This window comes from Passer domesticus, chromosome 7 (genome assembly GCF_036417665.1).
Source record: "Passer domesticus isolate bPasDom1 chromosome 7, bPasDom1.hap1, whole genome shotgun sequence".
Classification (NCBI taxonomy): domain Eukaryota; kingdom Metazoa; phylum Chordata; class Aves; order Passeriformes; family Passeridae; genus Passer; species Passer domesticus.
This window is the reverse complement of record NC_087480.1, coordinates 44,981,110-45,005,400: the sequence shown is the minus strand read 5'-3', so window position 1 is coordinate 45,005,400 and position 24,291 is coordinate 44,981,110. Positions and strand designations below refer to the sequence as shown.

The 24,291-nt window shown below is 35.6% G+C and overlaps 1 protein-coding gene across 8 annotated transcripts in view; it reads left to right on the top strand.

Annotated features, from left to right (window-relative positions):
* Window positions 1-24,291, top strand: part of PTBP2 (polypyrimidine tract binding protein 2) — a 44,718-nt gene that overhangs the window by 5,270 nt on the left and 15,157 nt on the right. For 4 of the 8 annotated variants that reach the window (XM_064428165.1, XM_064428164.1, XM_064428163.1 and 1 more), the window contains 6 exons: window positions 6,278-6,379; window positions 8,644-8,719; window positions 19,718-19,890; window positions 20,310-20,453; window positions 21,946-22,110; window positions 22,188-22,298. In XM_064428165.1, coding sequence (XP_064284235.1) covers window positions 6,278-6,379; window positions 8,644-8,719; window positions 19,718-19,890; window positions 20,310-20,453; window positions 21,946-22,110; window positions 22,188-22,298 — 771 coding nt within the window. Of the gene's footprint in view, window positions 1-6,277; window positions 6,380-8,643; window positions 8,720-19,717; window positions 19,891-20,309; window positions 20,454-21,945; window positions 22,111-22,187; window positions 22,299-24,291 lie in introns of those variants that run through there. The other 4 variants (XM_064428168.1, XM_064428167.1, XM_064428169.1 and 1 more) reach the window with 2 other exon arrangements.

Sequence of the window (24,291 nt, the reverse complement as noted above, 5' to 3'; positions counted from 1 at the left end):
GAATGTATGTCACACAGGTGTAGGGAATAACTTAGGTGAACTTTGGGTGCATATTGAGGGTGATCTCTCCTACTGTGTTTCAGTGTGTGCCACTTCAGTCTAATGGATGATGTTTCTCCTGGATGGGAGGGAAGCTGTGCAGTAAATGGGGTCTGAACAATTGAGTGACTCATTCTGTGTATGTGCATTGCATGTTTCACAATGGCTGAGGTGTTCTTCTATCTGACAGGAGAACAGAACCAGTCATTTCTTCCTGGATGCATTATTTGATACACAGCATTTGGGAAATTTTTTACCTTCTTGACAGTGCTATAGATACTGGCCAAAAACCAAGCTTCAGCTGCCAAGCATGGACAGCCCCAGATAGAGCTAGGAGAGAAAACTCCCTGTAAAGAGAGTTTTGTAATGTTTAAAGATGTGGGGTGGCCTTCTTCCCCCCAGGGTCAGGGCTTCAGCCGTTGCAGTGCGCTTAAGACATGAGGGAATTGGTGGTGTGTATTTAGTTGTTATGTTTGGGGTGGGTAGAAGATGCTAAGAAACACGTCCTCGTACTTTCTGAGTTTTCCAAACAGGAAAGTATCACCTAGTTCCCCTTCTTCCTGGTTGCTGAAACTTGACATGGAGGAATATAGTAGTATGGGGGAAGGACAGTAGCTAAGAACTGACAGAGACACGAACTGATGGAGGAGGTTGAGAGAGCATGAAGTAGCAATTTGTAAGTACTCTGGAATGGTGTCCACTTTGTTTATTTAACTCATGTTCTGAGGAGTAGTCTTCTCTTACAAAATTATACTCTGAACCTTTATTGCTAGTAATAACTGAGAATTTTTTCATGGTGGAAACAAGTAGATACTGTAGATGTGCTGTGACTTTTTGTTTCAACTGTACATGGCATAATGAAAATAGGATTGAAAGTCAGATTCTAGCAAGTTGTCAGAAGATAAACTCCCACTTCTAAAATTTAGTCTAAACTTATTTCACAAGCCTGTTCCTTTCAGTTTTGTACTCTTTCCAATTTTTTTGCCTTCACTGTTGTGATTTGACTACTTAAAAAGAAGGGAGTGGTAAGTTAAAAAACTGGTTTATTCATACAGACAAATGCCATGTGATAGTCTGTTATATTTAAAATGTTAGGATTAGAGTTTTGGGCTAACCTTGCATGTCTGGTAGACTAGACAAAGACACAGTGATATGAGAAAAATGGGTTGTTTGTGAATTAGAGGTGTTTTACTCTTGTGTTAGCTGAGATAATGTTTTTAGACAACCTTTGTTTTCAGTAATACTTAGTTGTGCTAGCAGTGGTAAACAGCAAAAAAGATGTGTGGAGCATTATAGCAGTGAAGTAAGGCTGAAGTCTGACCATGTTCAAAAGTTTAGAACTGGCATCTGGATGTGTCTTTCCAGCAATGGTATGGGGAACATGTCCATAGTGACAAAAAATAACTTCTTACAATGAAAGAGATCTGTTAACAGTAAAGATATCTGATAACAGTAACTTCTATAAATTGACCCTGTTTGAAATGGCTTTCATATTTATTCTCAGAACAGCTGACTCCAGTTCTTTTTTTCTATGTACTTTATTTTTGTAATGCCCATTCTGCCACTGTAATATATGTGAAGAAGTAAGGAAAGATGAAAACTGAAAGGAAGGAAACTTCTTGAAACTTAGTTTGTTCTCTGTAGTAAGTATGCTCACTGTATGTAAGGAAGTTTTAGTATACTTGTGTGATCAGTTTCACTAATTTGAAATCGTGTAGTTTTCATTTGTAGCAGAAGACTTAGCTTTGCATCTTTATTGAGGGGTTATACAAAGAGAAACACAATCACCTGCTCCATCTCTGAAAACACGCACTAATACCGGTATGCAAATACCCTTCCCATTTCGGAGAGCTTCAGGCTGTGTTTTCACAAGCAAATCAAGCTGCATTCCATTTCTCTGTCACTGTAATACTTGTGCGACAGATGTTTAGGTTGCCAATTCACAAACCTTTCTTGGGACCCTAACCAGGGTGAAGCTAAGCTGACACAACAGTGAACTCCATCTTTTTACTCAGATTTGTACCAAAGCGTGTGGTTGCCTAGGTGCTTGTAACAATACAGAATTAGGAGGACAGAGTAGGAAGAAGTTGCTGGGGTCAGGGAGAAGGTAGGATTCTTGGCTTTTGGTGGTAGTGATTCAAACAGGTTGTGGTTTCACAAGCTAATGAGACTGTGATGTTAGATTTAGGGGTTTGGTTATTTTTTACAGCTGCAAGTACATGTAGCCATGTTTAGCTTTTAATAAAATCAGTTTTTCTGTGAATGTGTAACATGAGTATTGAGTTATAGACAAAATAGCATTATCACTTCTAATTTATTAGTGAAAAATAGGAGATAATTGAGTAGAAAATACCTTCCATGTGAATTGCATTTTGAGGTGTAGAATCTGCTACTGAAAGAGCAAGTCTGTACATCCAGGTGCCATGGTTGTCGGTCTGGAAGGCAAAGGACACATCCAGGTGGTAGCTCTAGTGAGTTGTTCTCACCTATTCTAATTTACTACCTGTAATGTTTGAGAGTAGTACTTTCTTTTCTGGTAAAAGTGGAGTCAAAAATCTGAAATGCTGAACGAATTATTATCTTTGTGTACTTCTCTTGAACGTTTGAAGCATTGACTTATATTAGGAGAGATCCTTGCCTGCAGTCTTTCATTACAATTGAAAGTTTGGAAGTTTCCAAATGAGGCTGTGTGACATGGTGTACATTCAGATTTGATTCTTTACTCTTTGGCTTTTTGGTTTAGTAGTCCATCTTGATCTTCTGGTGCTTTGAGAAATTTGGTTTTTTTCACTATTGTGTTTTGGGCAGCTGAAGATTTTTTTAAGGAAATTGAATTTTGTCTCCTGTCAATCTTAAAAGACTTAAAATTCCTTTGATTGCTCTTTCTCAATTTCTACAAAAAATTATGTGGCATAGTTGTTAGGCTATATAAACAATATACGCTTGGCTGAGGAGGATCTGAAAAGAATTGAAGTAGGGTGAAAAAGAACATAGAGCAAGTAAGTAAAGGTGGTCATACTGTATGCAGTATACATAATGAAAAGCAAGTGATGTTCTAAGTGAGTTACTAAGCACCCGTGGAGTTCATGACCTTAACTGATTTCATGCCAGTATAGTTAAATGGTGTATTCTTTAAAATTATTCATGTAGGTCTGCTCCATGCGCTAAGGTTCTGGTGAAGTGACAGCAAGCTTATAGCTAAACTGTATGTTAAATGCTTTGTAAAATACTTGTGAACCTGCATGGAGTTTCTCTTGAATATGTATCCTGTCCTGCATGGGCCTTCTGTGATCCTGTACATATGAGAGGTGTAACAAATTCCTCAGGGTGGTTTGGATTATGTGTTTTGACAGTTGTGTGTGTAATCAGAGCATAAGGCAGATCAAGTGTTTTTTCTTGATGAAAGATTATGTGAGGGTATATTTATGCAGTGTTTCATATAAAAATTTGTCATGTTAAAAATGAAGCATCCTTTTGAATTCTAATCCATCCCATGTAAACTGAAGGAAGTTTATAAGTGCTGTGTTTTGGGGTTCAAAGTGTGTTGTTCTGTTTCGAGCAGCCAGTCCCCAAAGTTACTTCAGCTAGTGAAGCAGTGTGTTTACAATGTGTAACTGTTAGAGGAGAATGTTTTAATGTCTGGGTGGAAACTGTCATGTGCTCTCCCATACTGTTAGGTTTCTGGCTCCTTCTTTAAATTGTTCCCAGATGTTAGAAATAAAGTGTTTTGCAGTGCTGTTGGATTTCCTTAAATCACGAGATCTGTCTCCTGGCTTGTCATACCCCTTGGGAAATTCATGCCTGTAGGCTGAGAATGACTGTGGTAAATGTGCAGTGCAGATGAAGTTCTCTTATTTATCTCTATTTGGGGGGGAGGGCAGAGAGAGGGAAATGGGAAGGGCAGAATCATGCTGGTTTTGAGAGGTTTGTAATATCAGCAAATATAAACAGCACAAATGAGAGTATTTATAAAAAATGTATTTTTCAGTGTCTTTGAGTGTCATCCTTATATTTTCTAGTGCGAGTTTAAGAAATTTTTTTAGATGATACTGTTGACCTTTTAACAAAAGTTAACTGTTTCTAGGAGTCCCTTGTTTACTGTTTCTAGGAGTATTGCAGTACTTCTACACATGCTTGTAATAAGCTGTCTGTAATACACAGTTAGGTTAGGTTTAGTCAAAACTTCTGATCAGAGTCTCCATAGCCCTGAATTACTGGGGAAAAAAGCCGATGTCTCTGATGTAAACAGTTGTCAAAAAGTATTTTAGCATAAAAGACTAAACCCTTGGATGTAACAAAATCTGGGGAATGTATTAAGTATTTACAGCCTGATCTGGAATATGAGGAAAATAGTTTGCAAAAACTTCTAAATAGTATATTTTTGATTAGCTTGGAATCATGACTGTAATGACTTCCTGAAATTATATAGCTATGTAATAAAACCTGTGATAGCATGAAGCTTTATGGTAGCCTTTTATGGGGGGAAAAATCTGAAATTCTGCAATGGAAATCCAGCTTGTGTAGTGAAGGATTTTGAGTTAGCTATAACTTAAAGCAAGGACCTAGGACATTCATTTGCTGAGCTAGGAGCTTCTTCTTTCTCTTTGTTTAGTTGATTTTGTAAATTGTAGAAGTGACAGTCTAAGAAATAAGTAGTCACTTAGGGAAATTAGCTAAAATATCAAAGTAGTGTCTTTAATTTACACTATGTAAAATAATTTTTGTATATATAATTTCGAATTTTCACTTAAATATGCACTAAAAGGCTGATTTGGTATATTTTTTGTCTTTTTTGTAAGTGGTCCTGTGTGTCAGTTTTGCATAAATCCATTGATTGAAGCCATGCATTAAACATGATGTTTTCCCACCATGCATGGAAATGCTCTCATGGGGTCATGGGGGTGAAGACATGGGCTGAAGTGGAAGGGCGGTATTGACTGTGACAAATTCAGGGTTCACTTGCTGCAAGATGTTAGCTTGGAAATTCCCTCGTTTATTTTGTATATTTTGGTAAATGCTGGTTTCATAAAGATAGCTGTGATCTGAGCAGTTAGTTGTTGGTTTTTATGGAAGATTTATGTAGATTAATTTTCTTGATAGTGGTAGGAATAGAAATATGGCATTGAAGACTTCTGCTGTTGAGGCTTAGATGTCAGAAGATGATATATTAATAGTATAATAGCAGTTTGTACTACTTATTTTGTTCTTAATAATCTCTTTGCCTCGTGCTAAAATGGATATTCAATTAGTCTCTACTGTGTTGCTGTTATAGTAGCTATCCTTTGCAGTTTATGGTGCAGTATAGTCATTGTGGTGGTTTTTTATTTTTTGGTTATTTTAACTTAGATGAGTATGTTTTTGCCATCACTGTATTTGTGATATTCAGTACTGTTATACAATCTCAAACTTGCTTTGATTCTTTAGAACACAGCAGTTTGCAGAGACAGGGAAAAGAGTTAAGTGAACATTGCTGTTGGATCTTCCTTCCTTGAGTCTGATTCTGTGTGCTCTTCAAATATCTGAGTTTGGTTTCCTGAGCTCTGAAACACTCAATACAATTACCTAATTTAGTTAAAAAGTTCATTCCATTTGACTAGCAGAACTTCTGTGATTGAGACTAATTAAATATTTGAGATGCTTGGAAAATTGGTTAGGATTTTGAAATTCATGTGTGACATAGCAGAGTGATGAAAAGCTTTGCTCATGGAGCATGGTGTCAGTCCTTCTTGGCTTAGCACCCTCTAAAAGAGTATGCACATAAAACCAAAACAAAGCACCCCAAACCACAAATTGAATACACCCTTATCTCTGCTGAATAAATGTAAGTAAAGTCAGTGTTTATGTCTATGTAATTTGGGAGGGATTGTGTCACACAGTAGTGCCAGTCTAAGAGCACACATTGGCTTACTTTAGATGCTTATATGAAGTTGTTTTGCTAGCCAGCCAAGATCTTCAGACAACCCTTTTGAAGTAAATCACAATAACCAGGCAGGTTCTGCTTTTGATTTTGTAATTTACCACTTTGTATCTAAGTCCATAGTGTCTTTTGGTGCAGAGCTGATTTTAAAGCTCCGAACTGAAGTACAGAAGGATCTAGGCTGCGTAAGAACCAATTAGGAAAAATAAGCATGTATATCTATAGGATCATTACATGGTAAGAGATCTTTGTCTTTGACCAAAAGCTTGGGAAATACGTACCACGTTGATAGAGGTTTGCTGTGCATTTGTGATTTCACAGGGGAATTGGAAGAACATTTCATGTGTGAACCTGTACATATGTGAATCAGATTTCGGAACACTAATTTATGCAGATAGGACAAGTGTAGATTTTATGATACAGGTCAGTGCAAGAAATTCATATTTAATTGTTGTTCTGAAGCAAAAATGTTTGAACTTTCAAGTGCAATGACAAAGTCTTGTGATTGACTATGAAGGTATTCATGAATTGTAAAATGATATGTTTGTAAATGAAGAGAGAACTGTTCATGAAACACAAATACAGGAACTGAATATCTACTCTGTTGAGTGATTTGTGCTCCTTTTGGATTTTTCTGCTGCGGATTAAGAAATTAACAGTTTTTTTTGAAAGCCAGATTTACTAGGAACCAGAAGTTTATGCAATCATTCTTGCGCTCTTTCATTCAGCAGTTGCTGTTGTAAGTAACTTTCTGAAGCTGGAGGCAATTGAAATCTGAGATTTGTAGAATTGTAAAGCTCCTACAGATTTTGGGAAGAGCATTCATTTGATACTGGGGTTGCTTCAGCTATTTATGTAGTAATTGCTGTACTGTTGCAAATTTACGCCTGTTGTATTAAGGGGGAAAAAATGCTGGTGAATGATCTTAATCAGCTGGACCATGAACAGATTCAGTGTCTGCTGCTACTTCTGCCTCATCAGCTGAGCTGGCCAGGCTGCAGACAGGGGCTCCCAGGCAAAGCTAGACGGGTATTGTAAGCTGAAAAAACTGCACTTACCACTGAGTAACCTAATGCTGCTAGTAATCCTCAACTTTGCAGCATTCTACCCTTGTCAATATTATGTTAGAAAAGGTAGAACATGAAAGGGAAAGAATGTTTGTTTCAGCTTACATTGGGTACCTGCATATTACATGAGTAGTAGAAATGTACTCTACATCAGTAGAAAGCAATGTAGTTAGAAAAACAGAATTTCTATATTTTATCTGTAAGTTGCTTCTCAGTTCTATCTAGCTAATTTTTTTTTAGTTATATCTGATTAGAAATGCATCCTTACATCGAAATGGACGAGACATAGTCCCTCTCATGGTTCTGTCTGATCTTGGTATTAGGTATGATGCAATCTTAAGGGAACTTGCTCATTTGATAGGCACAGCTTTGCAGCTTGCTATGCTCCCGTACAAGCTTAGAGCATTCAGTGAACTGTTTAGAGATTCTTCAGAGCTGATGTTGAAAACCAAGTAAACTTTAATGGCTCTATATGTGTGTACACATATATAAACGTTAACATCCTGTTCTCTGTGTGGACACAAATACAGTGCAGGATGAGAAAAAGGTAACGGTTTGATTTTTATAAGTCTTTCAACTGTGCTCTCTGTGGAGGTAATAGTCTCAGATGAATTTATTATTAAGTACTGAAGTGTCCTGTAAAACGTATTCGTTAAGTATTCGTGATTTTCTTGTAATGTCCACAACAGAATTAAACCCATTTATTTTAATAAGGATGGGTAGAAACTGGTTTTTTTTTCCTCATTATCATTTTAGCAGTGACCTGGATTAGTCTTAAGGGTGCTGAAGAAATACTTCTGAAGTAGAAAAGAACCTGTAAGAAATTAAAGATAATATTCAAAGGATGGTTTAAATATTTTGTTTATTGAAAGATCATATAAAGATTTTGTAGGCATTTTGAGGGATGAAGTCTTGAGGGTGAAGAGGGTTGGGGCATAAAAGAAAAAAGAAACAACAAGGTGTGAAAAGTGGTGCCTCTTCAGCTGTGTCAAGTGCCCATCACCATTTGTGGAAAGGGTTATCTTGTATGGTTTTACTATAAATCCTCCTGATTTTTGCAGCCCACTTTTAAGTCATTCATTAATTTATATTTGCCATGTTTTAAGAACTGCAATGAAGATGTAATTCCCTGCCCTAAGTTATGTTTTGCAGAAAAACTGAATGTCCCCAAAATGAAAACTGATTTCATTTCCTGTGATAATTAAATCTTTGGTTTTAAATAGGGGTGTTAAAATTGAGCTAAACTCCATATTTCTCTTTGCATAGATTTCCCTTGTAGTTTCAGCTAGATATAATAGTTTAATATATATGTGTATAAAAATATTAAAACTTAAATTAATTTAAATGTTATTGAAGTAGAATAAATTTATTTAATTATATTTTAATTTGAAATGCTGGACAAAATTATTGTTCAGCAGTTCTCATTGTGTCCAGAGGTGGCTTTATTTCAGTGGTGGGTTAAACAACTGTGCTTAAGCTGCTCTCATTTCAGATTGCCATGTAAATATTCCGCTTTACTTAGATTTCAAATTGTTGCACTTATCTGAAAAGAGGAAGTATCATCTTTAAAAATCACAAAATAGAGGAAAAAAAAATCTCTTACTGTCTCTTTCTTTTTAGAGAGGATCTGACGAACTTCTTTCAGGCAGTGTACTCAGTAGCCCGAACTCTAACATGAGCAGCATGGTAGTTACTGGTAAGTGATGCCCTTTCAAAGGAGAAATCTATAATTTATACTTGGACTCATTTCCTGTTTACAAGGGGAGAACACCGAAACCAGAATCCGTTGTGCTATAGAGGGATAAACTGTTGGCTTGTATTAGAATATAGTGACTTTGTATTTCCTACAAACCTTGGGTGTCTGAGAAGAATAATCCCACAGTCAACAGGCAACTTTCAGATGTCTGCACACAAAATTGTTGGTGGGTGATGGGATGAAAAATCACAGTTGTCTTGTACAGCTACCTTTGAAGTAAGGAATCTCAGCTGCCAGGCAAAGGTAAACAGCCTAGTTCCTGTGGGACATCAACTTCTTTACACTTGGTCATCTGCAAGTCTGGGAGCACCACTGTGCCAGTTTCATAATACAGTGTGCATTCAGGAAGAGAGAGTTCTGGTTCACTGCTAAAGCAGCAAGCTTCACTTTGCTCTTTCAGTTTGAGATTGCAGTGGTAGAATATCAGAGCAAAGTGACTGTGGCTGTTCTTGAATCAGTTTTCTGGTGTTGCTAGATAGAAAGAAAGGTTTTTTCATTAATTGGCACACACTAAAATACCTTCTGTTGCAGTTGATGCTTCTGTATGTTGACTGTACATTGAGTTCCCTTGGAAAGCTCATTTCAGAGGTCTTGCTTTTTCTCTTTTTTCTTTTTCTACTGTGCTATTAATTTTTTTGTGGATTTTCTCTTTTTTTTTCCTCTTGCCTTAGAGATGTGGAGGGGTTAGTTAATTCATGGCATCAGAGGTTGCTGCACTTTCCACTCAGTTGCCTGCTTCACTGTTCTACTGTGCCTGATTTTCTGTATTCATGGGGTCAGCAGTATATCACTGATATTAATAGCAGACTCTTTCCATTTTAATTTATTAGTAAGAGGTTGGGATTCAGGGTGCAGTTTCATGTTACTATTAGGGTGCTGTGGTGACAGCTCTTGCCAGAATGGGTAGCTCTGTGCTTTCTCATCCTTCTTCTTTAGCACAAGCAGGAAAAACTCCAAATGCACGTGTTTCTGCTACACTCTTCTGTTGGAGTGCTCATAGACTTGCAGAATAAGTTAATGCAGTATTAAATTCTTCTAATAAAATAAGGTAGATTTTCCTTGGAGCAGCTTACTGATCAGTCATGTGATTGCACACTTGTAGACATAGTTGAGTAGAGCAGTGTGGCAACAGAAGAAAAACCACTTCCACTGGCAGTTCTGTAACCAAAGGAGAAGAGGTGCTCGTACTTCAGAATAAGTCAGAAATGCAGTGTAGCCATTGCCATTTTGGAACCCCAGAACATTTATCTCTCTTCCCTGTTTTTCTTACTTCCTTCTGGTTCTGAAAGAGGTCCTTCTTGTTTTCATTTTCTTGATGTTCTTTTCTGTCCTGGGTATTAATTAGTGCTTCATCAGTTTGCTTTACTTAAACAATAAACTACTATGGAAAGGAGTTGTGTGTAGGAGGGTTTGGGTGTCGGCAGTGGACAGTGTGACAGGACCAAGACATAAATATTGCCAAATTTTCCATATATTTTTAGATAACCTTTTAGTTCCAGGAAATAAAATGTAAATTATTTTACCAAAGGAAAAAAGAGGTAAAGTAAAAAAATTGAAATAAGAATTATAACTTTGAGATTTTGGAAGAAGAAGTATGGAAGCTTGTCTAAGCAGCCCCTATATAGAAATTCTTCCTTAAATATGCTGAGAATGGAAAAGCATGTTTTGATTCCATTAGGCTGATGTATGGGATAGAAGTTTGATGTATTATTAACAGATAAGTTGCTTCCCATTTTGTTCTTACTTCCACCCTGTTTAAGATGATTAAGGGTTTGGGTTTTATTCTTGGGAGTTTCTTTGTTGTGTGGGGGAGTTTTTTTGGTGTGGGTGAGGTTTCTCTGGATTTTTTTTGGCATCCATAACCATAACTCAAGAAATAATCTCATTAGCAGCAGTGGTCAGAGTAGTGGTCTGGCTCCTGTAGTATCAGATGCCTGTTATTACAAGTTTCACATGAATTCTGTGATATGTAAAGAAGGTTGTTGGAAAAATAATCCCAAACAAACAAATCCCACACTCTGAATGCAGTGCTGTAATTCAAGTCATTCTCTGTAGCAGTCTGTAAAAAGGGGGCTAGTTTGTTTGGGTGTTCTATTTTTTCTTGGTATTGTATTCAAACTTCATTCTGCTTGCCTTTTTAAAGTAGCACAAAAAACCCTATAGAATAGGCTAAGTCCTCTGTTCAGCTTCTGAATATATCCTCCCATGGCTGTCTTGTTTACTGTGAAGCAGGAAGTACTTTTTCCAGACTTGCACAGTTTACAAGGTCAGATTGTAAACTCAGAAATAGTTACATGTGAAATTGAAACCTGTGTGTTAATTTTTCTGTAACCATCTCCTGAAGCCAAATGAATTCAAGTGTTCTTTCTGTCTGAATGGATGTCTTCCTTTTGCTTCAGTTCTGCTATTACTTTATATCTTCAGAAGAATTTAAAACTTTAGTCAATTGAACAAATTTTTTTGCAGTAGCCAACGTGATGCATCTTTCCCAAATTTTCTAGGATTTCAGGGACCCTGTGATCATTTATTAAGTCCCTTGTAAATGAGACATGTTGTAGATATTTGCCTGTGTAAAACTAATACTTGTTCTTGCCCTTTCATTCTTAGGGTTGGGAAGTGACATGGTATTATTATGAGACTTGACCATTGTTTTCTGAAGAATATAGAAACCTATTCCGGTTTTGACTGTGATATTTCCAATATCTGTTTCTTTGATATTTTTTTAAGTAGATGACTAGGAGAACAGAAGCAAGATATGGTTTGTCTTTGTAATCCTCTGAGCCTTTTATTGGTGAAAGTGTACACAGTCAAAAAACTAGTTATCAATAGCAGTACCTTAGCAGGCCTAAACTTTGAACAAAATCTTGTCAATTACAGCCTCATCTCTTTCTCTGCTGTAGAAATATTAACCTAAATCAAAATGCCTAAGTTGTCAAAAAAACCGACCTTTTCTTGGAAGGGAATTGGTTTTGGAGGAACTGAGGGCTGTGTCATTATGGGTGAGACTGAAGATGTTTTTTTAAAAATGAACATCCTATCTTTTTATCATGGCAACAGTTCCTCCAGTGGGTTGTTGTTTGTTTTTGGGTGTGGTTTTTTTTTTTTTTTTGGTTTGTTTTTTTTAAATTTATTTTATTCAGCTGCCATTCAGTAAGAATACTGTAGTACTTCAGTGCTTTTATGAATGCTCTTGCTCTAATCTTCTCTCCTAGTGAAAGGCACGAAAGAGGAATTGTTTCTCTGCCCTATAGGGAGTCTTGCAGGTGAATCCTTTCCTATTTTTTTCTGAAAGAAACTTGTGAAATTGGTGAACAAATGTTTGATTTGCATTCTTACTGATGATTTGAACCACTGGTAATTCTCTAAAAAGGCTAGCATCTTGGACATGGACCAAAATACAAGGCCTGATCCTTGGGCACTTTCTAAACAGTTTTGTCTTCTGTATCCATCCTCCAGACTGGGTAGGTGACAGTGTGTTCCATTAGCAGTCACTACAGGTGCAGTAACTGTTTTAGGTACTTTCTATGTCTTTGTGGAAGAACAGTCTTAAGACTAAAAGAGCAGCAATCTAGACTTGGATTAAGATGACTTTTACCTCTTAATTCTGAACCCTGTTTTGGACAAATTTGGTTACTGTCATTGTTGAGAAATTTCATTTCAGTTAAGTGTTAATATTTAAATATACATGATATTGTTGTTCCTGAACTGGGCCAGACAGTATGGCAGAATATTATTCTTTAAACACTAAGGGAAGGATCCCATCCACTAGATTAGAATTTGTAGCAAGGGAGAACATATTGTAAATTACAAGACCAGCAAATATCTAAGCTTAAGGAGTTCTTTTTTTATGTTACATGTGTAAGTTTCTGATGTTTTTAACACCAGCTGACATGAGTATATTAAAGTTGTGTTCTCAGAACCACAGGCCTTTTACTACTTAAACTACTGCTAATTTTCCTTTAGCTTTTTTGCAAATATTGTCAAAGTCTGTTCTTATTTTTTGCCATAATCTTGCTTGATTCTGATTTCTATGAAGAGCATGGTCTTCTCATAAAGATCCATGAGTTAATTTTTTTGTGTTGTTGCCCAATGACTAGACAAGGCTCTTTAAGTAAGCTAAAATATGATTTGGTAACAGGATTCTGAGAAACCAGAGCTGAAACCAGGATCTTTAAATATCGCTGATTCTGACATTGCTAATGTTTTTGAAGACATTAGTACGGCAGATTGCAGATGATTGTATGTGAAGAATTTTTTACCTTTCAGTGCTGTATGTTCATTAAATAACTAGCTGCAGTTTTTTATTCTGCAGATTTTAAATGCAAGAAAAAAATTCCCGTTATCTTTAAAAGCTGGGGAAAAGTGTTTCCTCTGTAAAGGACTTACTTTTTCGCTGAACTTTGTGTGAGGCTTTGGCTGTTCAAGATGGAGCATTGCTTAATGGAAGTTGTAGGAAGAGTTATCTGTATGGAGATGCTCATGCCATGAACTCATTGCTGAAATCCACATACTAAAAAGGTAAAATTTTTAAGGGATGTAGATAAAAAGTGAAAGATGTTGATGAAAGTTTTATGAAAATTGGCTCGTCAAAGACAAGAAGAATTGGCAGGTTTTCTTGTTGCAGCTGCCATCAATTTCATTGTTCACATTTCTGTGTTTAAAGTAGATTAGTAGAAACATTCCAAAATCATTTTGCAGCTGAGCTCACCAAATTCCTGGAGCTTTGAATGATACTGTTGGTCTTGCTTTTACTTAATTAGCAGGGAATGTTAGGAGTGAGTTCGGTAGGTAATTCATTGTATTAACAGAATAATTAGCAGTGAGGCATACAAACTAATAATATTTCAAGTGCTGTATTAACTTGGGCAGTAAACATAGATGTGTCATGGATGTGCCATTTTTGTTAGCACATTAAGTAAAATTAGTTATTAGTTAAAATTAATGATGCCTAAACTTAGGTAATTTACTTCTGAAGTTTGCAAATTGATTACAATTAATAATAATTGGAAAGATTTTAAGAAGTACATTACATGTGATTGGAAAGAATTGTAATTTAATAATACTGTATACTTTACATATTTCTACAGATACACAGATTTAGAAATGTAAAAAAATTAAAATATCTCAGGATGGGAGAAATAAAATGTGGCTATTATTATTAATTTGGGCAATTTCTGTCTGCATCGCTATGCTGTGGTGACTCGTTGCTCTACTTCAGCTGGATTTCACTCTAGCCTGTGGTGTTTTTAAGGACTAAATTGAAGTGCATTCATGTTAGACTGCAACATTGAGCAGCCACTATACCATACTGTAAATGTGGTATCATAGTTGCGTAGAAAACTCAGTCCTCAGTGCATTTTGAAACAGGCACAGCCTCTGTGCAGATGTGCCAATTAAAAGCTGTATTAAAGTTTTCTTTGTTTCGCTATATTTACTTATTTAAGTGCCAATTCCTCTTAAGCAATAGTCATTGTAGTGTAAGATAGTTTTAATATTGGTTGGTCAAGATTTTCCTATGCACATGGCTCACGTCTGTGATAAACAGCAAAAAAACCTTATTATCAAAAATATAATTAACACTGACCAATGCAACCTAACCTTCAAGGTTAGCAAATGTGAACTTCAGACAACTTCATATTCTGCGTGTTTTTATTGTATTTTGAGTGTAGTATCTCTTTTTCTTGTTCTTTCAAACATTTTGAATTCCAGATTTTATCTCTAAGTTGAACTTTTAAAGATGTACATGCTAAAGCAAAGGTCCTGTATATTTGCTTTTGGGAGCCTGGGAGAGGTCACTGGTCAGCTCTCTTCCTATGTTCTGTCACTTAGATCAGGTAGGGTACATCCAGGAAAACTTTCTTTAAGAAAAGAACTTTCCAGAAATGAAACCACAGGGGACTCTATTATACAATTTGTGATTGTCTGCAGTTTGTTGCTGGTTGGTTGAGACAGATGATTGTGTTCAGTAGCCAATGGAACATTTTAATATTTGTTTAAAAAACTAGATATCTTGAATTGCATTGCCTTTCTCTTAGTCACTTATTTCCTGTCTGGATGTGTCTGATGTTCTACAGCTGATGACATTAAATTACATATATTTAGCCAAGGTAAAACAAGAAGTGCTTTCTACATAGAACAGCACTGAATACTACTGCTATTAAGCTGCTTGTATTTAGTGTGTACAAACTGAAAGTTACTTTTTTTAAAATTGGTTGTTGGTATGTACTGGCAGTTGTGAAAGAGAGTGATTTCTTCAGGAAGTATGTGTATTTATATATTTCACCACTGCAGATATGCAGGAATTTATAGCCAGTGTCTTGTGGTCATTTTTTTTTCCTTCTTTTCAGGAACTAATGGGTGAAAACAACTTTATATTGTATCAATTTTTTTTGCCTGTACCTACATAGTTACATTTTGGTAGTAGGAGATTGTGTGCTTATGAAAAAAAGTTTATGATACAGAAAAATTATGTTTCTAAAATAAAGGTCTCAGAACTATTACGTCATATTTATATATTTCCTTTTTAAAAGTGCAGACAAAGGTTCCTCTAGGATGAAATTTTATTAAAATATGGTTTCAAAATCAGTTATTATCAGATAGTAAGCTATTCATTCTTTGCTATGAGTTATGCTGAACTTGAAGAACAGTTTTTCTGCAAAAACTGCTTGGTTGTGTTGAATATTCATAGCTTGAATGATTGAATGGCTTGGATTTACAAATATGTCTTGTGTATACTCCAGTTTATTTTGTTGCTTTTTTATATAGGTTCCTATTTCTTTGTTTAATAAAATAGGAGTTTCTCACTGAAAATGCCAGGACCTGAGTTGCTCAGATTGTGGCCATTTAAAGGCTTTGTCAACCTGTAAGCATTCAATTTCAACCAGCTGATTTATGCTGAATTGAAGGAGCTCTGTGCAGCAGGGATGTGGCTTATGTATAAATTATATTTAAACTGCAGTGTCCTATTTGGATGTGAGAATAATGCTTTGAATATCATTAGTAAAGATGACATCTTGTTTAGATATAGTTGCCTGATGTCACATGGAAACTGAATTCTTCATCTCCTTGGCAGAGAGATGCAGAGGACTTAGATCAGTGCTATGGTTGTTACAGAACATGGGTTTTTACAGTAGTCTGAATTGAATACAACCATTCCTGTGCTCAGTGGATCTTGGCAGTGCAGGGTTAATGGTTGGGCTCGATCTTAAAGGTCTTCTCCAGCCTAAATGTTTCTATGATTCAGGGATTGGTTTCTAATTTTTTGGGTTTATATTTTTTTAACTATGTATTTGCAGCTTGATTTGTAAATGAACCAACACTGTGTTTTAGTCATTCTCCCAGTGCTTCTTAAAACTTGTTCTTGCAATGCAAATGTTGCAGCCTGCTGTTTTCAGTGCATATTTGTATTTGTTGAAGTGTTAGGAGCAAAATGTTTGAATTGGATCAGGATTTTCAAGTCCAGTGAAAGCCAAACTACCTCATGAAATAGCTACTTGCCAATAAGGCTCCAGTTTAACAGCAGTTTCAGCAGTAGTTATTAGTCAGCTTGTGAGGTCTCCTCCAACATCCCTTGGCCTCTCCCCCAGGTTTCACCAATTTTTAAGTGCTGTGTAGGGAAGGATCTTTCAGGTTGTTGCTGCTTAGGCATAGACTATTTCTACCAAAAGACCATGTTGTTCCTCTAGTGCCTTGCTCCCCTTGACTTGGCTTTTAACCTTTATAGACACTGATTCTGCTAATAAAATTTGTTAGAGGATGAGATTGTTGTTTTAACAGTAGTTAAATTCACCTTTCAACGGCTCTGAACAAGTTGTGTTCCCGTGTTGTAAATGTGGTTTTCTATTCTCAAGTGCAATTTAATGATGCGTCTTCAGCTGAGAAGTACCATTTATAGTGACAAATGAGAGACTACAGTTAGAGAGGTTTCATACAGTGCCAGAATCTCTCAATAACTCTCCTAAAAGCTAAATTTAATTTGTTCCACAAATGTCTTGAAAAGTTCACTTGTGTATGTGCATGCATATTTAGTGTACAATACACATTTCATTACTGGAACAGGAAATTACTGTTAGGTGATACTGAATGGATAACCAAAAGTAGTAAAAGTACATATTCTCTTTGCATTCAGCAGCAGGCATATTAATTTCTTGAGTCTTCCAAAATCCACTTTAAATCTTTTGGCATAAATTTTACTTTAAGAAGGTGGCCTTCATTTTTTAATGAATGGTACCAATTCGGCTTACATGGTACTAGAGATGCTTTTGTTGATAAGTAACAAACAGCTTTTGTCATGTTTACCTGCCCTACTGCTAAAAACATTTTTTGGGCAATTCCAAAGCATTGAGAATGCTTGTTGTCAATCCCCCCATCCTGTTCCTCCCGCCCCCTGTTTTCTGATTGCCATCTGCTCTGTGCCTAATTCTGTATTTTTTTGTATTACTGTAATATATTTATCTGCTTTTTAACATAGATGTTTTTGCCCAGGCACTTGTCTACATAGCTTTTTTTACAGTGAGTAAAAAAAGTTACAAGTATAGTGTAGTTGAGGTTTAAGGCTGTGTAAGAAATAAAATTGTGTGAGACACTTGTATATGTGAACTAAGTTAAAGCTCTTAGTTGCTGTTTAGGAAAAGATAGACATATTTAGTACATCAAAATGCTTCTTTTAAGCTTGTTCTTTAAACTTAGTGCAACAAAAGTTGAAAAACTGTGTAAAATGTCAGTATTAGGTAGCAATGCTAATAGATGCAAAATCAATTGGGTAATACAGTAATTAATAAATTATTGTGTTAAATAATTATTAAAGGAACATTTAAAATATATATATAATGTGAGTGATTATATACTGGCTAGTGATACCTTTACTAGAAATGCTGGGATCACCTGAAGCCTAATTTAAATAAGAGCTTTAGTGTAACAAAAAGTAAATTCCTAGACATTATGCTGTGGAAAGGTTAATATGTTAAAATTGTCTGTTGAAAAGCACAAAAGAGACAAAACAGTTCTGTCAGTACTGATGTGAGCCTTCATGGTGAATATTTTTCTGGTGATGTAAAAAAAAAAAGAGGTTACTTAATTTCAGATTTCAGATTCAATCCTTTAGTTTGAAAACTTTTTCTTATTTTCATTTCTGATTGGTAATGTTTCATGTTTTTTGAAACTTTAATGAATTGAAATTAATCAGAAAGCTGAAGTATGAAGGGCATTGGACATGTAGCTTCAGTATCACCATAATTCTTTAATCCTTTGCAGGTTCGTTTTTAACGTGTTGTTTGTAATGCATTGTCCAGCCTATCACGTTTCACCTTGTTTCTTCTGTTTGGATTTTTTTATTTTTGTAGAGATTTAAATTGAGAACCGGGGAATACTATTGGGTGATGAGCTTCGGGTGAAAAGTAAAAGTACTTTTTCACAAACTTTGGCTGTCTCTTTGAGATAGTGTTATAATGTATAATTTTGAACAAGTGAAATATGGCTGCCTGGAAGCTCAATCTCACCATGTTTGCCAAAATGGTTAGAGTCCTGTGTAGACTTCAGATCCTAGTTCAGTGTGTATTTTTCAGATTTTACTCTTCTGTGTTCCACCAAATTTTGTCTTTCTCTGCAGCAAACCAAAATAAAATTCCTCCTATTGCTTGGATTCTAGCATCGTCAGTTGGAGATACTGGTAGCCGAGTTTTGACCAGTTTTGAATGTTGTTAGGTTTTTGTTGTTTTGTCTGCTGTAGTAAGTTGGAAAACACTTTGTGTTCTTCGTTGCAAGAACTTTTTAAAAGCTTAGTCATGGAAATTTTTTTGGAGGAGGGTTGATGGTAGTGGTACAGGGTATGGAGTTGCTGGATGACGTGCCTGTAAGACATACTGTTTTTAACTAATAGGATAATTTGAATTTTATATTTAGAGAAATCTAAGTATCTTTTTCGGTAGAAGAAAGGGAAGTCTTATCACTTGTTTCACTAACATCTAAGTACATACTGATTTCCAGCACTGATTAATTCATTAATATTATATATTATGACAGTGTTGTTCTTTAGCTCTTGACTCTGATGTTTACTCCATTGACATATTTTTAACCAAAGTAAATAATTTTTTTTGGGCTTCTTTCAAAAGCAAGATTTCTTCCATCCAACTGGTTAGCTGCTTATCAAGCAAAAGGAACTCCAGTTGGAATTTTGCTGTAGTTCTTTGCAACAATACTGGAGAGTATTCTAAATAGTCTTTCTGGTGTTATGTACATTGATGTTAATGCTTCCCTGCTTCTTTTGGGGAAATCTCTCTGGGTCTTCCTCCATCCCGATCTGTGTTGACTGCATCATGTTATTAGTTGGTTTTTCCTTTTTTATGAGTGAGATCATAGTTTAGAATTGACATTTTCCTACCTTAAATCATTGGTTTCATCAGCTTTTTTGTCCTCTGGGTCATCCCCTGTCTCTGCTCTGAGCTTTCCCAGCATTAATGACGCTTCCTGTCTTGCTTTGTTACTTTTCTACTTTGTGTCCAGTTCCTTAGTGCAAGCAGCTCTTAAAAAACTTTGGGATCTATTAAGGGTTCACCACCGTTTTATTTCCTTCAAAAAATCTCTGGTTAGCCACTAACTGGTTTTACTTTAATATACGTTGGAGTTCTTATGTGAGCTCTTGTTAGACATGATTAATATGTTATTCCATGTTACTTTTTGAGATGCTTCATTGAAAGTGAGTGTAAAGGATTTGCTGTTGTCTCTGTCAGATGACTAAGTCTTGAACAATCTACCTTCCATGAAACTAGCACTTGTCTCTGCAGAACTTGTTCTGAAGCCTTGAATTTGACCTAAACCAAGTGAGATGGCTCACTTAAAATTAATTTAATGTTTATAATTAAAATAAACTAAATGTTTAATATAATAAAGCATTAATAATATCAGTAAACTTTTCAAATAGAGTCTGAATATGTCTTTCAGCCAATGGTAATGACAACAAGAAATTCAAAGGTGATGATAAAATGGATGGGGCTCCTTCTCGTGTTCTTCATATCAGGAAATTGCCTGGGGAAGTGACAGAAACAGAAGTTATTGCTTTAGGTTTGCCTTTTGGTAAAGTAACCAACATCCTGATGCTGAAAGGGAAAAACCAGGTAATTTGTTGCTTTCCATTTTTTAATATGCTTGCTGTCTGATTTCAAAATATATTGTTAAAATGCTGTTGAAGTAAGTTGTAAAGCAGTAAGTATTCTAGAAAAATGAGGTTTTGTTCCTTTATTTTTTAATGAATTTATGCCATCTTTTAGTAAATTTTTGGGGGAAATAGGATGGTTGGCAGCTACGTAAAGCAAGAATTTAGTTGGAAGATAAATATTTATTCTTGCATCTTCACAGATGAATTTATAGAGATGAAGTAGCTTAATAAATAAAGTTGCTATGTGTAGAATGACATTTTCTGAAGACTGATCAATTTGTTAAAATGTGTTAGAAAACCCTTTGGTTTTTTATGTACGTCTAATATGAAGATTACCTGCTTTGTAAATGCTGAAAATTTTAATTCATTTAATTACAGGCATTTTTGGAGCTTGCCACAGAAGAAGCAGCTATCACTATGGTTAATTACTACTCTGCTGTGACACCTCATCTTCGTAACCAGCCCATTTATATCCAGTATTCCAATCATAAAGAACTAAAGACTGATAACACACTTAACCAGGTATATTTGCTGTTCAGTAGGATCACAAATGCAGTCGAAAATGAGGCATGGCACGTGTTCTTGTGCCATATGTTTGAATAATTCAGTTTTGTCCACATTCTAACACTCCTCTAGTCTTACCTATGGTCGTTCCATTTTATCGCACTGAAAGGCATTTACTTTCTTTCCATTACAATAAATTTTCTTTATGTTCCCCTAATGTCAAAAGGCAAAGATTCTGAAGTGTGTTTTTAATAGTTATTCAAAAGTTCTAAATAACTTCAAAGTTTTTGTCTTAGCTTATAGACTGTAGGATAGTAGAATTAACTTCCTTGTTCTGACACCTGCACCTCAGCCAAATATCTGGCTATCTTGAAAGTTGTGTGTTTCATGCATTTGGGAAAAGAAATCTAATTGAAAGACATTTTTACACAGTTACAGTAATTAATGTTAAATGTAGAGGTAAATTTTGTTTTCCCAACTGGAATTCACCAGGTCTATCCACCCCCCCTCCACTTTTCTTATTCATTGATTGGATTCAGTATGAGGAGTATCATATAAGTTGTGAGACATGAAGTTGTATTGTATCTCTAATACCTTTAAAATATGCAGTATGCATTAATATGATGGTTATTATTTTTACCTGGCGTGCTCACTTCTTTCTCTTGTTTTGTATTGTTTTGCTTCATAAGGCAACTGTAATGAAAGTATTAAATGGAACCTCTTTTTTCTGCGCTTTTTCTTTCTCAGAAAAAGACATCTAATCTTTCTGATACTGTCAGTTTTGGAAGTAGTTACTTAGATGTGTGTTTTTGTTGTATCATGGTTACCTTTGAATTTCTAAAGTCCTACTTATGTTTAAAAACAAAAAAACCCCCACATATGGAGAGGATTTTGTTTTTCTTTTTACAAAAGAGGGTGGATAACAGACACCAATTTGTTTACCTCTCTGGAGGTTTACCTTCTGACATTTGTTAGTCTTTTGTATTATTTCCTTGTGTTAAAACTGAGAAGCTTGGATGTGTTAGTTTAGAATTTTCCCTTCCTATTAGAACCTTCTACACAATTAAAATGGTAGTGAAATGTTAGCGGAGATGCAACCTAAGATAAGTTCCTCTGCTTTCTGTAGGGTTGGGGTTTTTCCATGATTGGTTTGTGGGTTAGTTTAGTTTTATTTCCTGTAAAAGAAAGAATCTTGAAACTACAAAATCCTCACTTTCTTTATCCTTTCTAGTAGAACAATAAGCTTTCTACTACAGAGATTGATATTGGTGCCTTTTGAAGCCCCTCCTTAACATGACATAAGGATTAATTGCTGTTTTCATTCTTGTTGGCTCTTCTCACAGAGTCAGACTGCATTGCAGTTAACTTTGTGTTATGTCTGTAGCTCCGAGTTTTAAATAAGTGGACTATTTTGTGTTTCTGGAGTTAACTATATGAATATTTCTAATTAATTTCAAGCTGTTTTTTGAAATATTAAGAAAATCTCTCTTCTGTCATGTTTTTTTTTAAGCGGGCCCAAGCTGTTCTTCAGGCAGTGACGGCTGTGCAGGCATCAAATGCTCCCATTAGTGGGACCACTGTTAGTGAGAGTGCAGTGACTCCAGCTCAGAGTCCAGTACTTAGAATAATTATTGACAACATGTACTATCCAGTAACCCTGGATGTTCTTCATCAGGTAAGTCAAATTTCACTTTAGCTTGAGCTATGATTGGGAGAAACAGATGTGTAAAACTGTACAATGTTTTTTGGCAGATATTCTCTAAATTTGGTGCTGTATTGAAGATAATCACATTCACAAAGAATAACCAGTTTCAAGCTTTACTACAGTTTGGTGATCCAGTAAATGCACAGCAAGCAAAACAAGTAAGTATAGTTCTCTTCTAAGGCTTCTATAGTTCTCTTCTAAGATCTAAGAGATCTTCCTGTACCATCAGTATTTGTAAAATGTTGATCTAACAGAGTGCTGCCATAACTGTGTCGTACTCCTCCACCGTGTGTGTGAATTTTTTGAGATTAAAGAAAATACGTGGAAGTTAGTTGTTGTACTATGTGAAATCAGTGTTTAAGGTAGTATGCTTATGGATACTGTGTGTAAAATATTTTAGACATTTGTATGGACAAATATTGTAGTAAGACTGCACAGAGATGAAATAATATGCAAGACTGCAATAGTAAAAATGTCATCTGGAAATAAGAATGTAGGATATCATGGTGATGCATAATTAATTCACTGTAAGAAGCAAATTTAGTAACCCTATTGGATTGTTGTTGGCAGGTACCTTTAACCATCCATATAAAAATGTGATTTGTGGATTAGTTACAGATTTGTGAAAGTATTTAGTTATAGTATCCTAAAAAAAATAAATCTAAACTTATTTGTAACCATAAATGCCCAGAAGAAAGAGAGCATTTTACTCATGTGACCAGACTGTGAAGAAGCTTTGCAGCAGTGATGGGTGAGCAGGATCTTGCTTTTGTTTTATAGGAAACTCTCCTATCCTGGGTAGGAGAGGCAAGAACAGGTAGCTGGTTTTATTCATTATAGCAGGAGAGAGCCTATGGATAAATTATGGCAAAGATCAACAGCATGTCATCTAGACCAGATGGTTTGAATTAATTGAATGGCATATGTTCACATTTGTGGCAGTAGAAAAGGTGAACCAAAGGGGAAGGTGAGATTTTTATTATTATTATTATAATTTTCAAGAGATAAATGGAATTAATTTGTATTTTCAAACCTTCACATGCAGTCTGAGTTTGAGGAAGGCTGATTAAAATTGATGTGCTGGTTAAGTGTTGCTTGGCAGCATAGAAAGTGCTTATTGCCTGTAGATGACAGACTAGCTGAGAACTTCAGAAAATTGAAAAGCTCACACCTCAGGCTAAGTTGGCAAATATTCCTCTTGGTAGAGAAAAGACAAAATGGGCTTAATTTTCTGCTGTAAAGAATGAGGACTGTATTGAAATAAAGACTTCGTTAAGTGGTGGAGGGTAGTCATTTTTGTCCCTATCACCAAATGAAATACTGGGCATTGAGTAAAGAACTGTGAGATGGTCAAGGCAAGGAATCACAAAGAATTGAACATGTTTTCAAAAAGCAGAGTGTAAGTTTTCGTGCTATTGAGGAAAACAAGAGAGAAGAGACTATTGGCAGCTTGGTTTATGGTGGTCCACTTTAAGATAATCAACTCAGATTGAAAAGAAAAGCAGTCTGGAAATACTTGTAGATCTGGAACACAATTCAAATTAGAGATATCCTTTTCAGAGTTGAAACAATATCAAATATTAGATTATGCCTCAGAGTAGAGAGAGATGCAAATTATCACTGTACTACATAAGAATTTGTGTGGATAGGAGGATGGACCTTGCAGGTTTAAAATAGTGGTACAGAAATGACATTGTGACCTACAAGTTCTGCAGAAATCTGTAGACATTTAGATTTGTATTTGAAGTATTTGATAAATAGTTGGATGCTACATGTATTTGTTACAGAAGGGTGTCATTCAGGCTTGACTTGTGTTTAGAAAGACATTTTTCAGTAGTAGATGTTACTGCTGCTGTTGAAATGCTTTTCTGATGCAAAATATGACATCAAGTATTAAAACTTTTGACTTCATTTTTTAAGTCATGTATATTATCAGGAAATTTAATGGCAAAATGACATCTGCAAAATGGACTGTAGTGATATGAAAATGATTGGTTAATTTTAGGACTATATTATAAAGAAGTTAAAAATGAAAGGAATCTTGTTGTTATTCACTTCAGACAAACTGATACTAGCTTGTGGGACTGTATTAGTCTTAGAAAAACCCCAGCATGTATTTGTTTCTCCAGTTTTGCATGTTTTGATTAGGGT